This window comes from Ptychodera flava, chromosome 13 (genome assembly GCF_041260155.1).
Source record: "Ptychodera flava strain L36383 chromosome 13, AS_Pfla_20210202, whole genome shotgun sequence".
Lineage (NCBI taxonomy): Eukaryota > Metazoa > Hemichordata > Enteropneusta > Ptychoderidae > Ptychodera > Ptychodera flava.
The window spans coordinates 29306367-29321339 of record NC_091940.1 but is presented as its reverse complement, the minus strand read 5'-3'; the positions used below and the strand labels follow the sequence as shown (position 1 = coordinate 29321339).

At 42.2% G+C, this 14973-nt stretch overlaps 1 protein-coding gene across 1 annotated transcript in view; it reads left to right on the top strand.

Moving 5' to 3' along the window:
- Positions 1–14219, top strand: part of LOC139148118 (protein APCDD1-like) — a 29660-nt gene extending 15441 nt beyond the window's left edge. Inside the window, exon 5 of the mRNA XM_070719419.1 lies at positions 11949–14219. Within this exon, the coding sequence (XP_070575520.1) occupies positions 11949–12710 (762 nt within the window). The 3' untranslated portion in view covers positions 12711–14219. The remainder of the gene's footprint in view (positions 1–11948) is intronic.
- Positions 14220–14973: the final 754 nt, after the last annotated feature.

The following is a 14973-nucleotide window of genomic DNA, read 5'->3' as shown; positions in this document are numbered from 1 at the left end:
CTGGCGGAGACCCATACACCGTCTTAATCTATCAGTCTAGCTTTAGCCTCGCCCGAGCAAACGGGGTATTATTCGCGAAGCTAGAATGGATTATGTATACGCGCTTGCATAAAGCGAGTTGAGTGTTTCGCCGGCGGAGGTGCAAATTTTGACCCTTGACCTCAGAATTGGATGGCTTCCCACCGTATCTTGTTCATCGCCCAAGGATGACTTTAAGAAAAAAACAATCCCGGGATTTAGGGCTGTTTCCGTATATCTCACTTCCGAATTGACCGACCGATAAATTTATCGTACGGGAATTTCGCAACAGCGTTACAATTCTTTATTGTGTCGTCAGAGTGACGTCATGACAGGATCTTTCTCGTGCTATTGACCAGTATGGTCACACTGTCGCCGTGACAACACTTCCGATAGGTAATCGTTCTTGTTTAACAGTCGAGCTCCACCGACCACCTCGGGGTGGTGTGGGTATTATGCCGGGCAAAGATGTTTGTTTTAACGTTTGCAGTCCAGTAACAATTCCCACGTCCCAAGTGACCGGAGATTAAGCCCCTGTTTCGCCCTAGAATAGCTAAGCGATTTCGAGTACAAAGTCAATGGTGTCTCTCTATCATAATTGTGTTGAACGAGTGAATACAGAGCGCGGAACGGCAAAGCGGCAATGTCACCCTTACGACAGGGAGGGGGTTTGCTGGTCTCCACAAGTTCAAGTCTGTCCAGTATGTTCACATTTTACCTTTCATAAGTTTAGGAGCCCTTCTTGGATCAAACAGGAACTTAAACCTGTTTTAGACAGACAGATGCTATAGAGGAAACCCAGCCTCGAAAAAGTACAGTTTAGACCTGAGAGCTTCAAGCATGGGCTATGCTGTCCCCAATTCCTTACAACTACCGAAAATGACAAAGGCCACACACTTTACGAGCTTGCTTACTTCAGTTTTACAGAATCGCCAACCTTCGGGCATATTGCTATACATTGTTGAGCAGGGCGGTGTACGTTTCACGTGTATAAATATAACCGATATTTCCCCCACGGTGATCGCATATCGGTGTGCAGTTTTGTCTCACGTTGAAATGCCGATTCTTGTGTTGACGACTATCTCACCTTCAGGAAGGCTGAGTACCGACGAAAATTCTAAAGCACACACCCAAAGCAACCGGAAGAAAATAGACTAGCAGCCTTCGGTAATTAATTTTGGTACAAAGACATAATCTGTGAGATACCGTTCTACTAGATGCCTATTAAATGAAGTGACGTCATCCCTCTGATTTAAGTTCAGGACGCGCGATCGGGCTACCGGCAGCATGTCGGCCATTATGTCAATACAAAGTCCACCAGTTTTTGGTATTTACAATATTCATCTGCTGAGAGAGATCTGCTTTCCCCCTGAGAGATCACCGTCTACACAAGAAAAAACGTTAATTGGTTTTCAGCCCTGTCGGCAGGTGTGTGCGTAAGCCGCTGTGAAATAAAGAAAAGAAGCGCTCTGAGTGTGTGAAAATGAAATAAAAATGCGCCCAACAACGGAAACCCAGATGTACAATGTGAAAGACTATATCATGCCTGTCGTCTGCACATTTTGCTTGTTCATCAGATGTGATAGACAAACGTGCCGAGAGCTGTGACGCTATCGTCACCACTTGTGATCACGCCGTACCTATGTATAGCACTGCCCCATATGTGTGCGTCCGCTTTTCCCATTCTGCGGTGCTCGGGCCACTAACTCGAGTCATATTCGGCATTACCCAGTTCGACCTTTTCCCAACTCTCACACAGGCATTCCGACATGGCATTCATTTAAAAACGCGGCAGGCAATCGCCAAGCTCAGTTGCAGATCGTGATGGGGTTGGAAACCGATACACTATCGCCTGGCCTGGAGATTGTTTCAATTTTATCGGAACACAGGGCTGGAGGTGCAGAGTTACAAAAGACAGGGAAAACACTGCCTGAAGGTGTTAACTCTAGCTTTTGGTGAATGTAACATGTGGGATATTTTTTTGTATTCTTTTCACCGCTCGGTAAGAGTGGCTACTTCAATTTATCCCTCTTATGCCGGCGAAAGATTTCACAAGGACTTTTTATCATCGTCCGTGATCCATTACTTAAAGCTGCCCGCCTCTGTCTCGTTTAGATATAAATAGCAGTCGTAATCAGACTTCTGTCTATTGATAGCGGCAATCTCGATGTCAATATTCTCTCTCTCTCTCTCTCTCTCTCTCTCTCTCTCTCTCTGTTACAAAATTAGTAATTTGCAAGTATTCGTTGCAGAGTAGATTCCGCACATTTACGACCCACTTTACGCATGCTACATAAACTAAATATCAAAGGTTGTATTATAGCTCTCAGATCCTTTAACGCCCACGAGACAATGTGTGAAATAATGATTGTTTGATCAAAGTTAAGTGTTCCACTTTAACTATCTCATGTGTGGTACACCCACAACACTATATATATATATATATATATATATATATATATATATATATATATATATATATATATATATATATATATATATATATAAAATACAAATTACTTGATATACAAAGCAATAATCTTTTACTTGAGTTTCATGCATCCTGCAATCATCAGACATATATATATATATTATATAGATATATTATATATATATATATATATATATATATGCAGATGATATATTACATCTATATACTTTGGTGTGTATATATAAATATATGAATATACACACATTATATATATATATATATATATATATATATATATATATATATATATATATATATATTATCAACAATAATTGCATAAGGTGTACAATATACTGTGACTGCAAAGCATACAGGGCTAATATTTCCACATAATTTTGAGAGCAAGAGAAGAAAGTATCTTTTTTTCTGGAACAAAAATAGTTAAAACATTTATTTTATTGACAGTTTCAGCTATTGTCAATTTAAATACTTGTGCTCATGTTGCGCGTCACCGTGCCGTGACCTCCTTTGACTGTTACCAAGCTGTTGCGGTCGTTAGCGTCCGCGGAGGCATGCGAGAAATGAAATCAAACCGTCGGGTTTTATCGTCGATGGAGGACATTTAACACTCAAAGTCGTTTTTCACGGCCCGGCTCGAGGACAAGCCGTAAACAAATATTTATGTAACACGAAGGGAGAGGGCACCGCCGGTACGGTCTTGCGAACCGCTATACGGCCATGCGTTTGCATCTTCGATGAAATGCAAAATATAAAAGAAAGATCGGTCTTTTTTACCGAGGCTGGTGGACTGACTTTATTCATCATCAGGTCAAATCTGAAGAGGAAAGTCTACGAACTGCTGTCTACGGTGCGGTTGGGGCGGGAATGAGGAGGAGGAGGGGACTTAGTCCATATTGTTGCTGTCGATATGGTCTCGAAGTTTGTTACGGCAGCTCCGCATGGGCTCTAAAATATGATAATCGTGACGCATTTTTAACTTTGGGCATTCTGTTTGCCCACTTCGATATCTGTCGCAGCGTCATGCTGCTCAAAGAATCACCTCACGCAGTCAGTTATCGCTCCATTCAAGGGACCGACCCCACTCGTCCATAGAATCGGCGATTGGTGTACATAGCGTTCCTTTGAATGTCTTGACGTCAAACGGAAAACGGAGACGCTCGTAACATCATTAATGATCCGCAGACGTAAAAGTTAACGTTACGTACTGTCGAATTAGCTTCGCCGACGATGACAAAATATAGCCTGGTTTACTCGCTAGCTACGGCACGACACTTCCAACAACCGGGATTCGAATTCTCCTATACTCGCCCTACAAACGATAGAAGATTAAAGTTTAATGTCCAATCTTCGATTTTTTTCCCTTTCTCTCCGCGGGGGAATTCAGATGTTATGTCGAGAGGGCAGTATGAAATATGCGCGACACGTGACCGTGGTAGCAATCGTATGTGTGGAATCAGTTATCGCAGTATTGAAACCATTACTGAGTTAGATGCATTGCTCCTGCAATTATTTCGAGGCATTAGGTTTCCCGTCAAAGCATTCAATCTAGAAAAAGAAAAATTACAGATGAAGGAATCGGCCTTTCAGGACCCGTCTCCATCACTACAGCTGCTGTCGGAGTCTTGTATTAGCCGCTCGCCGAAGGGAAGACAAGGAGAATCGCCAAGGCTTACATTTCAAAATGAATATTAATACTGCCATCATTATCGTCCTCATCGTCGTTGCCGGATTCGTCGTCGTCGTCATCATCATCATCATCATCATCATCATCATCATCATCATCATATTCATTACCACCACCACCACCATCATCATCATCATCATCATCATCATCATCATCATCATCATCTTTGACTTTTGCACAGTGTCGTATCACACCCGTAGAGAGTTCGTAACTATGGTCTGACCGTTAAATAAACCAAAGAAGTTTGCCAGAAAGCGCAGTGATTTATGAGTGAGTGGCAGCAATTTGATGAATAATGACGAGCTGTGAGCGAGGTCTCAATACCCTATTCCACAGCTCCACCCACGCATTTATGCAGCTTGTATTTCATCGGTGCTTTCATTCCAGAGCGTGTACAAGTACGGAAGCGTGGAGAATCGCGGCGAGTTAGTTCACGAGCGTTGGTCTCGGCAGCTATATTTCGTTATTAGATATTCTATTTGGCAGCACTGAAGTCATTCGTTTCAGATTATGGTCTGTATTGGGACAATTCATCAACCTTAAATTTGCATTTAGCAAGTTTTATATAGGGAAAACGAGCGACGAAGGGCATTGGTGTAGGAGTGAGTAGCGCTTTGTCGGTCTGATGGCAAGAAAACCCTCGAAGACAGGTCGATAATACATATACACTGCAGTAACGGATACCTCTGTAGGTAGAGTTGTTGGCCACCGCTCATGCAGATTCAGTCGCAATTATTCGCGCTTCAGGTGTATTTTGACTCCATTAGGAAATGCGAGGTGATTGTTGCCTGAAAAATCATTAGGTTCACTGGCAGTGCGCGGTGAAGGGTTCCCTAACAGCCGAGCGTTAACAAACTAAATCCCGCCAATTCACCGTTCCTCGTTTATCGTCCAATTTACAGCGCTACATGTACAGAACACGACCGTGGAGTTTTTCTGCCGTTCTTTCAACGTCTCACGCGATTTGTCGACATTGGCCAACTTAATTTGACAAACACCATTTAACGTTACTGCATCTAATCCATGGCATCTTTCCCTGTTCAAAATTCCAGCGTGTATGTTGTTGTTGTTGATGTTGTTGTTGTTGTTGTTCACGGCTCCATTTAAAAAGAGCAACTTTCCGCGAAAAATCAACCAACTTGTTAGCGACCAGTCACATCGTATTTTCCTGATTTTCGTAAAAGTACAGGTCAGTCGAATTGCGAACTTTCGGCTACCCTCGCAGTCGAGCCTTGGCAGATTCCAATAGGTCACGATACGGATGGCGGTCACGAATCAAAACGTGTCATGTTGTTGAGAATTTATTTTTGCAGTGGTGAAGTTGCGGTAGATGGTTATCCTTATAAATGGCCCCCACGTATACGTATTTCAACCATTCTTTCAAAATTATCGCCGGGTGTACCAGTTCCAGTTTCCTGGTGGACTTGGTATTCAACATAGGTCAGAGGCATCGGGGAATTTTTCACACGAGCTGAAATCGTCATTACTATATTGGCTATCAATACGTGTGCCAAGGACACCCGTTCGACATGTGTTCAATTGTTGCACGTACGTTTTTCAAGAATCATTGACGAAAACGGTGATGATTATTATGATGATGATGATGGTAGTGGTGGTGATACTGATGACGAAGACAAGGTGCTGAAGATAACAAAAACAACAATATTATAAAGTTCTACAAATTTCAGAATTCGTCAACCATCAAGACCCTTAACACTTTCTGACCACTGTATAACCGTTAGAGAATATCTAGCCTTGACCACAGGTGCCTGGAATTACCAGTGCAGTATACACAAAGAGAACTTTCTGTGTATACTACACTGGCAATTCCAGGCAACTGTGGCCTTGACGTTGCGAGCTGACAAATGTTTACAATATACTACTCACAGATGAGAACCTGCATTGAATAGTGAACATTAGGATCGCATTTTACGACCATGGTTAGATACTGCTGTTGTAAGAATGTATAATAGTGTCAGTTGAACTTCGTCAACTTCGATTCATTGATAAAAAGCTCAACATGTTATTATGGCGCCCCTGTCAGTGCATTTGAAACGAGCGAGGCGAACACGAGTTTGATTATATCTTTAAACGTTATGTACAGGCCCCAAGGTATTACCCCCACTTTTTTCTTCACCCCCCCTCTCTCTCTCTCTCTCTCTCTCTCTCTCTCCTCTCTCTCTCTCTCCATATTTAATACATCTCTTTCTATTAATATACATTTGAAAGACTTTATTGGTACCCTAAAGAAATATCTTAAATAATCGAGAAATTGGATTGCTTCGGATCGATAATTTATCGAGAAAGGAAGTCACTTTTTAAAAGAGATCTTAAATAGCAGGATAAACTTCAATAAGAAAACGGCGAAGAAACTGATTTACCCGGTAATTGTCTCAATTCGTCTGATCATTAGTTTGCAGACCTGGGAAAGGTGGCGTGAATAAGAACATCGGGAATTAAGTCTCAATCCTATTTTACGGCGGAATCAAAGCTCTATCAGGGAGTTCCAGTTGTTGCTACTGGTGCGTGTTCTGCATTTTGCTGTCAAAATACGTCACGTGTAGTAACCAATGGTAACCGCCTCCCGTCTTTTTGATAGCGCGCACGACACCCACGTACCCTCGGTAAATTTGCCGCGCATTTTAAAGGGGCAGCCTTCAATTCCTGGTTCTCGCATTGGTGGTTGTTGACCTTGACTGTGTATGTGATTTTAGTCCTTTGTTCTCCTTTGAAAGTTGTGTACAGTCAATCAATTTGCTCAGACATAAAGCTGATAAAAACCTGCCCCTTTAAAGATTATGCCTTTCAACAACCATGGGGTCTATGGAGTGCATATTTGGTTTAAAGGGGCAGTTCTCAATCCAGGTTTCGGATTAGTTCTTGTTTGCATTGAGTGCTTACATGGTGTTCACCCTTTGTTTTCCATCGAAATTTTGATAAAGTTCGTCAATTTGCTTTTACATAAAGCTGATACACGATCCGCCCCTTTAAGAATTGATTAACGCAAAGGTTTACTTACGCAGTGCATGCTTTCATGCAAAAGTTGTGAAAATAAAAACTGATTACATCATGGATTCCGTCCACTAATGTATTTAATTACGTTGAAGATTGGGAAACGTGCAGTGTGGTCACGAGAATGATTGTATCCTAAGTAAAGTTCCAGGAGTTTTAATGCGGTAAAAAGAATGTTATTATTAATTACCCGTCGGAAGAAACAAACATATACGTGTTGTGCAATTTCACATCGCGTTTCGTGAAATATTTCGACAAAGAAAGCGTTTTTCAGTGCTGTTCATAAAAACTTAATGCAAAGTTTATCGTTTGTATCATATCTTTTCTATTTCTTTACCAGGCGACCCGTTCCGTTTGCCAAGGGTAAACATTATCGGCTGTTAAATATTGACTTTCTGTTCACAAGATGTTGCCCTCGAACAATTTGGGCCCTCTCTCTACAGTAAGAGGTAATCCGTTCCCATCCCAGTGTCATTCGTGTCAAATTTTGTGACGTGCATGCATGGTCACGTGTCTTCAGCGAATGGTTGTTTTGCTTAACACATCGGTACAGTCGGCGTCCTTGCTGGTTTTATTTCATTTAGCATGGAGCTATGAAAAGTTATTTTTATTTTATCACCTTACCATCGGAGTTCTTTGAATATCATAACGCGTCAACACTGGCAAGGCGCAGACGAAGGTCGATATAGTCAAGGGTTCAACTCTGTGGGACACGCAACATAGGGCGTGCGCACGGTAGGACGATTGGGGTGCCGCCCCCGGAGTTACAGCTGTGGCATTCGTGTCTGAGGCGCTACGGATACGACGGCCGGACTAGAATTAGGGGGAAAGACTTTCTCGGGAGAGGTTGAACTAGCAACTCTGCTAATGACACGTCATCGTTCGGGGTCTGGAACGGGTATCTCAGACAGCGAGAACTTGATCATGAATTCGCTGTAAGTCCTGAAATTTGTTGACCTCAAAATATCTTTCTATTCTCTCCTGGTTTTCTCTGAATTCTACGCTCTGAAGGGATATGGGCTTTTACTGCATTAGGAAACCATTCCTTTGTATGACATTTGACAAGTAAATTCAAATTTCAATGAGTAAGAGCACACATTTAATCGCAGTGCAATCTTTACCTTGTTCAAAATTGCACATGCAACCCCAGTGGGTAGTTAATAATAAGTGTATACACGTACCTAAATTAGTACATTCTCACTAACTTATTTTGGTTAGAAAGTAAAATCATAAAAATAATGCTAAAAGATACAGCTGGTGGGGCTTTCAGCTTACACGCACGATGGACATTCTATGAACTGGATCTGGCGCTATTATCAGGAAGCAACCTTACGGTGCCTGTACTACACTCACATTCAGCCCCAGCCATTAAGCGAGGGTGCATTGTTCGCAACGCGCCCAATGATTTACGAGATAGACACAGACTTTTATAGTCTCTCTCGCAGTTTTATCTACTATCTATTCTACCTTCCCATGAACCCCTTGGCCATGTGTCAACAGATGTGAACGCATTTGCAGCCGCGCTTCATCGTAGCCCTGAGCGAAACGTATTCCACGGCAAAGAACAGATGTAAACGTAATCGCAGTGCTAAAAAGCCAAGTAGATTTCTTATCTTTCCGTATGTAGTGTCGCTACGTTAAGAAGTCAACGCTGGATCTAGATTTAGATGAAAGCCTTGGGAGTGGCCGCTAGTAAATTCGACTTAAAAGTCTTTAGAACACGTAACTTTATATGGGCTGCCTCGGGGTTGATCACATTTTGAATAAATGTTCTACCGTTCAGTAGTTCTTTTCTTTGTCAATTCTTTTGTGTGTGTGTGTGTGTGTGTGTGTGTGTGTGTGTGTGTGTATATATATATATATATATATATATATATGCGCCATTATACAATGCCTATATGTGCGCGCCAATATACAATATATATGTATATATATATATATATATATATATATATATATATATATATATATATATATGCCAATTTATAACACAATCATGCGATCATCAAACAAGTGAAATTTGGTGTGCTTGAAACTCTCACGTACTATTATACTTTATACTCTCAAGTTGGGTCATACCATTACTGGTGATGGGTAGGACGGCAGTTCGACGGGTGAAATATCGTTTCCATTGCGGCATTTGGACACCAAATAAGTCCTTTGACTAGGTTTTACTCATCTGTGACAATTATGAGTAGTTTCTCTTACAGACAAGACTTACGATTGCGTGGGAGTAATCGTGACAGGGTCGACCGAATGTATTTAGACAATTACGTGCACGTGGTACAAGCACCGTCAATGACGACAAGAAAGTACATCGGCCTCACTGATAATACGGTTTTAATCATGTACATTTTTCCTCGAATAGAACTTGAACTCACACGGCACAGAATTATCTCATAATGTTTGGTTTAGGAACTCTCGCTTTCTGCCCCCCCCCTCTCTCTGTCTCTGTCTCTGTCTCTGTCTCTCATATATATATATATATATATATATATATATATATATATATATATATATATATATATATATATATATCTATATATATATATATATATCTGAATAGAAATATAGAAGTTGTACTCGCAGCACTCTCGCCCCCATCCCCATCCGACTTATGATTTATCACTGAGATGAGACGACTACATTTGTAGCAATGACTCCCACGAAATCGATCAATGCAAAGTGATTGAGAAATTGACATCTTCGGCAGCGATTGGTAACCTGCAAAGACACTATACTGTAAAGCTCTTGATTGAAATCGCCAACGGTGCCTTGATCACAGAATGCATTAATCTTCTTTGACATCTCGCACAAACTAGACGGACAATTACGGAACTCTTAAAAATAAAAGCTACACGGAGGTCATTCACGACATTAGGAGCGATTTTCCCGGTGTAATTAGCTGCGGTAGCGCAGTTTTCTCGCTTTCTCCAATGACACCCGCCGCCGACTTCTGTCTCTCTCACAAAGGACCCTTAAACAAGCACCCCCAAAATGAACATTTCGATTATTGGGGCACTTTTCAACATGTAACACCATCCTTGAAAGAAAATTGTTTTCTTTTCTAACCGGATAGTTTGCCCTGAAGAGTGACATCGGAATGTGAGGTAAATTGGATTGCTTTAAACTGCAACATTAGTTTCAAATAATAAAGGAACTTAGTTTGCAAGGCTACCCTTTTGTAAAGTGAGTGAGGAAATGCCAAATTGCCACACTAGTCGTGTTGAATGGCCCCAAGTTGAAAACACTTCAATTCTAATTATTCCCACCCCGCCGTCCTTCCTATACATCAATTTTGTTTCATCTGTAAATTCGATGTCAATTTCAATGCGAAACATGAACGGTTCATACGCGCACTTCCCACCGTTTCATAACTTTTACTCTGCCAAGTCTGGTGAAATTATTACAACGTCATTCGGACGCGACAGTACTGCCCATCTGTCTGTGCCCGTCTTCCTTAACCACGGTTACAGAGCGACTGTAATTGCTTCAGAAAAAATCTCCAATTTGGAGGGCAATTGCCAAAGACATTATAAATTAAGTGTGATTGTTTTGTACTGGAGAGAGCAGCGTTTCGTGCTCATGAAGTCGATGTATAGCTCACGGTTTCAGGCAGGCCAGATTTCAAATCCATAGTCAGACAAATATGTAAATTTGGTTCTCGAAAATTTTTAAGGTCATCTCTGGCAGAGGAAAACAGGATAGTATATTGCAATTTTGTGGCGGCGGGTTGTTTCTGGCTACCCGTCGTCAGTTTTCAATTAGGCAGCGGAATCACACGCATCCATCCTATGTCTATCATCAGTTGAAAAGGTGACGACCCTATCAGCAGCTCTGTCAAAAAGTCGCGGGAATGCCGTACGTTATGAGTTACGTACGACGGGAGCAGGATCTCAACCTTCGTCAGGAAGCGATCAGCGGCGGATTGCAAAAACTCGTTCCTATAGTCGGTATCGGCTTAAACATTAGTTTACAGGTGTCAACGCAATCCGCCGCAAAGTAAAAAAAAACCGTAATAGGTTAATTTGACGGTTTCTGATGTACTGGCTGTGCGCGCTATCTTTGACCTTTTTGTGGACATCATTCATCTGTTTGTATCTCACAATCCCCTGATTTAACGTTAATCTTCGCGAGAATACGACATTCGGACGTAAGATGTATTCTAGCGGTGGTGATAATAAATTATCAGTGTCGATATCCCACATGGTTTCGTATTTGAATCTGCAGGACGCTTTCTATCCTAAAAAAAGAGCGATGCACATTTGCAGCGCAAGATTCGCCTGTAATCTCCATTGAGTAATCTTTTACGCGTGTAATAAAATGGCTCTTTTATGAGAATCCATCGCTTGCATTAACTTTTGTGTAAAGCCATTATTTTTACGTGATGGTATGGCCTTTCGGGTAATTAAAATTATGTGGGACGTGCAATGAGATACCTCCAGCGTATGAGCACGAAGGTCGAATACCTGGAAACGCGCAGACGACACCAAGGAATGCTGGAAAATTTCACTGTTTGCGCGGGCGCGCACTAGTCCAATTACAATTTGTAGCGTGCTATGTACCAACTCCTACTTTACATGTTTCCTCAAAATTGAAATAAAAGAAGAACGAAATCGGTTTATTCAGCTTGCGCGTTTTTGATTGATTACGCTAGGCAGATTAGACGGCAGGAATATAATTTCAACAAATTCATTTATACTCGGTTCTTTTGCCCAAGATGCAAGTGTCAATACCTTCAAGCGTGGCATTTATCAATGTCGTTCTCTCTTTTATTCGCAGGATAATTGTAGCATTTGCCAGTTGATACACGGTGCCAATGACACCAAGCCTCCGTCTCTTCCCGCGCTACCGGAGTATCCCGTCATCCTTCACGGCGAATGGGTCAGCACCAGGTGCGAAGTGCGCCCTGAAGTTTTCTTCCTTATCAGGCACCTCATCTTCCATGGCAACCATACGTGGGAGGGCAATTACCATCATTACTCCGACCCCCTCTGTAGGAACCCAACATTTTCCCTGTACGCGAAGGGATACCATTCGGAGGGAGTGAAGTCAGAAGTGGTGAAAGGGGGCGCGGAATTCGACTTCATCACCACGGAGGTGCGGATCACCACAAAGGACACGGGCACCACTGATCTACTGAACGCCTTCAAAGGCGACGAGTGTGGCCGCAGGGGTCGCTGGGAGATGGGGGTCGAGCAGGACGTGACGCAAACGTACGGTTGCGCTGCCCTAGGAATACGGTTGCCCCACACGGAATATGAGCTCATGAAAATGGAGTACGATGCCAAACGCGACACCGTTCTCCTCTTCAATGGACAACGCCCCAGCGACGGGGACAACCCGACCACGACTTCGAAGCGGGCAACTTCCTACCAAACGCCGTTGGTGCAGTGCGGGGGTGTTAACATGTTCTCTCAGGACGACTCAAGAAGACAGTTTGACCAGAACGATTCGGCCAACGTTGCTATGCAAACTTCACCGTCGAGACTGTTGGCGGCCGTGGGAACTCTCCTGATCTTCCATTTGGTCCACTTGTGCTAGCTGTCAATCATGACGTCCAGTGCTCATGCGCGAGTAGTTCCATTCTCTGTGAAACTTCGTTTGCACGGACAAAAGTGAACGCAGACTGAGGATTTCAAACTTTTTGTAGCTGCGCAAAGTATATTTTTGTAGGTCTCACTTTGCATTGAAAGGACAAGCAGCATTTAGGGGTTCCCTTTTCGATTACCAGGACAGTGTGTTTTCTGAACTCATTGAACAGGGTTTGTTACTTGTTTATAGCGTTATGTAAATTCATTTTTTCCTCCAAAGTTCTTGAACAGGTCGGATTACATACACGTTATTTCTGTGTTCCACGATCTGAGATAGACAGTGTCTGAAGCATGATGCTTTTTTATCCAAGTTTAATTTTAAGTTGTGTATATTTTGTTAAAAAATGTTGTTCTGCAGGAAGGCGCGCAAACTGTTCTCTAGGAGAGTGAGACGATACACACGAAATAGTGTAGGGACGTCTGCTCAATTTGTGTAGGGTGGTTTTTAAAATCCAAGCAAATAGGCGGGAATGTTCATCACTCTGAAGAACAGACAATTCTTTCATAAAACAGCGTTATCCGCATGGAAACGAAAGTTCTGTCACAAACGGTTGTGCATACTGCGCAAAAAAATTTGATAAGTTACAGACTCGTTCATTTCATACTGATTACATATTGCCTCGATCAGTGAAACTCAAGAGTAGAAAGTATGGGCAGACAATCTACGATTATTTCGCATTAAAATGCGAGTTAGTCGACAATCCAGTCTACGGATGATTAGATATTACGGTGCACCTCAAGAAAAAAGACTCAAAAATGTCGTGAACTCTTATCTTCAAGCTTGGGTTAAACTGAGACTTCAGCGGGACTTGATGGAAAGCCGAGCCGACAGCAATGGCCACTCGAGTGGTGCCATCACGCGTCAAGTGTAAGTGGACCCTCGCTGTCTGGCTGCGTTTCCCGCCTGATTGACTTCCAACAAGACGCGGTTAGATAGTGGGAATTGAATGGGTTATTCGATTAGATATCAAACATCAATTACCAGAGACAATCCGGAGACAAGAACACCTGCAAGGTTGTACTCACAGATCCCAACAACCGAGAAGCCACTGTTAGCGAACTCTTTTTTTCTCGTGAGTTTAAGGCTGTCTACACGGTCTAAAGTCCACAGCCAGTAATTAGAACTACAAAAATTTGTTTTTCATGTAAATCAATGCGCGTAGCTCTCGCAGAGAGTACGTGGAACTTTTTTATTTCAAAAACGGAAAATTGACTGAAGCAGGTGGTAGAAAAAAATATGGATAATGCTGTCTCAGACGATTTACATGCGAACACATGATAGTCGTTATTAGCACTAGTTAGGTAACGGATAGTTTCCAGCGCAAGTGTATATGCTGTATTCAGAAAGACTTTTTTATATATTGGTCATTTCGAATTCATCATTTTTTTCTGATGTGCCTCGCTTGTTTCCCCGGGCATGTCCTCAATAAAGTTGTTATATTTGCGATTTCATGAGAAAGTGGTTTATCGATTGTATTCTTTTCTCTTGTCGTATTTTTTAACTCACTGTGTTGACTTGAAAGAGAAGGGTCATTTCACGGTAAAGGGTATGAGAAGTAGAACTTCCGGCGGTTTGCAATTAGTTCTCGCGTGATATTCATTCGCGCCATCACGAGTTTACCAATCCGCGGCCAAGCTGCTGTTTGTGGCGAGGGCATACAGCAAATATGTCGACTCATGTTGGTCGCGATTATCTGAAAAACGTGATCGTTGGAATAAAAGACATGAAAGACCACAAAATTAGGAATTCCAAGAGCTGTTGCCTATGAATGTACAACATTTAACAAACATAGCCTCGTAAATTCTACAATGTGATTTGTGCCCCTTCCTGTATTTTGGAAACTGGAAGTAACAGCGACCTCTTAAATGGGATAGAAAAGGAGCTAAACATGCCACCACAAAGCCGAGTTTGTAATCGCGTTGCTACTCTCCCAAGAAACTCTCGTAAACTCCCACGTAATCTGAATGCATATCAACTGCCTTTAGCGAAAGCCGGAAGAAGATGCCACATCGTTGTAGTTTTCATTTAAATGCTGGTGATGTAGGTACATCTGCACGTCTTAGTTGCTCCAGATATCTTCAAACTGTCACAGAGGTGACATAATCTCACAATAACAGATCCCGCGTGAACGATTTTTTTAGCGCTGCGATCTACCTTGGAGAGTGCAATCAGAGGCTGGTGGGAGATACGACATCGATAGCAGGAGCGAACC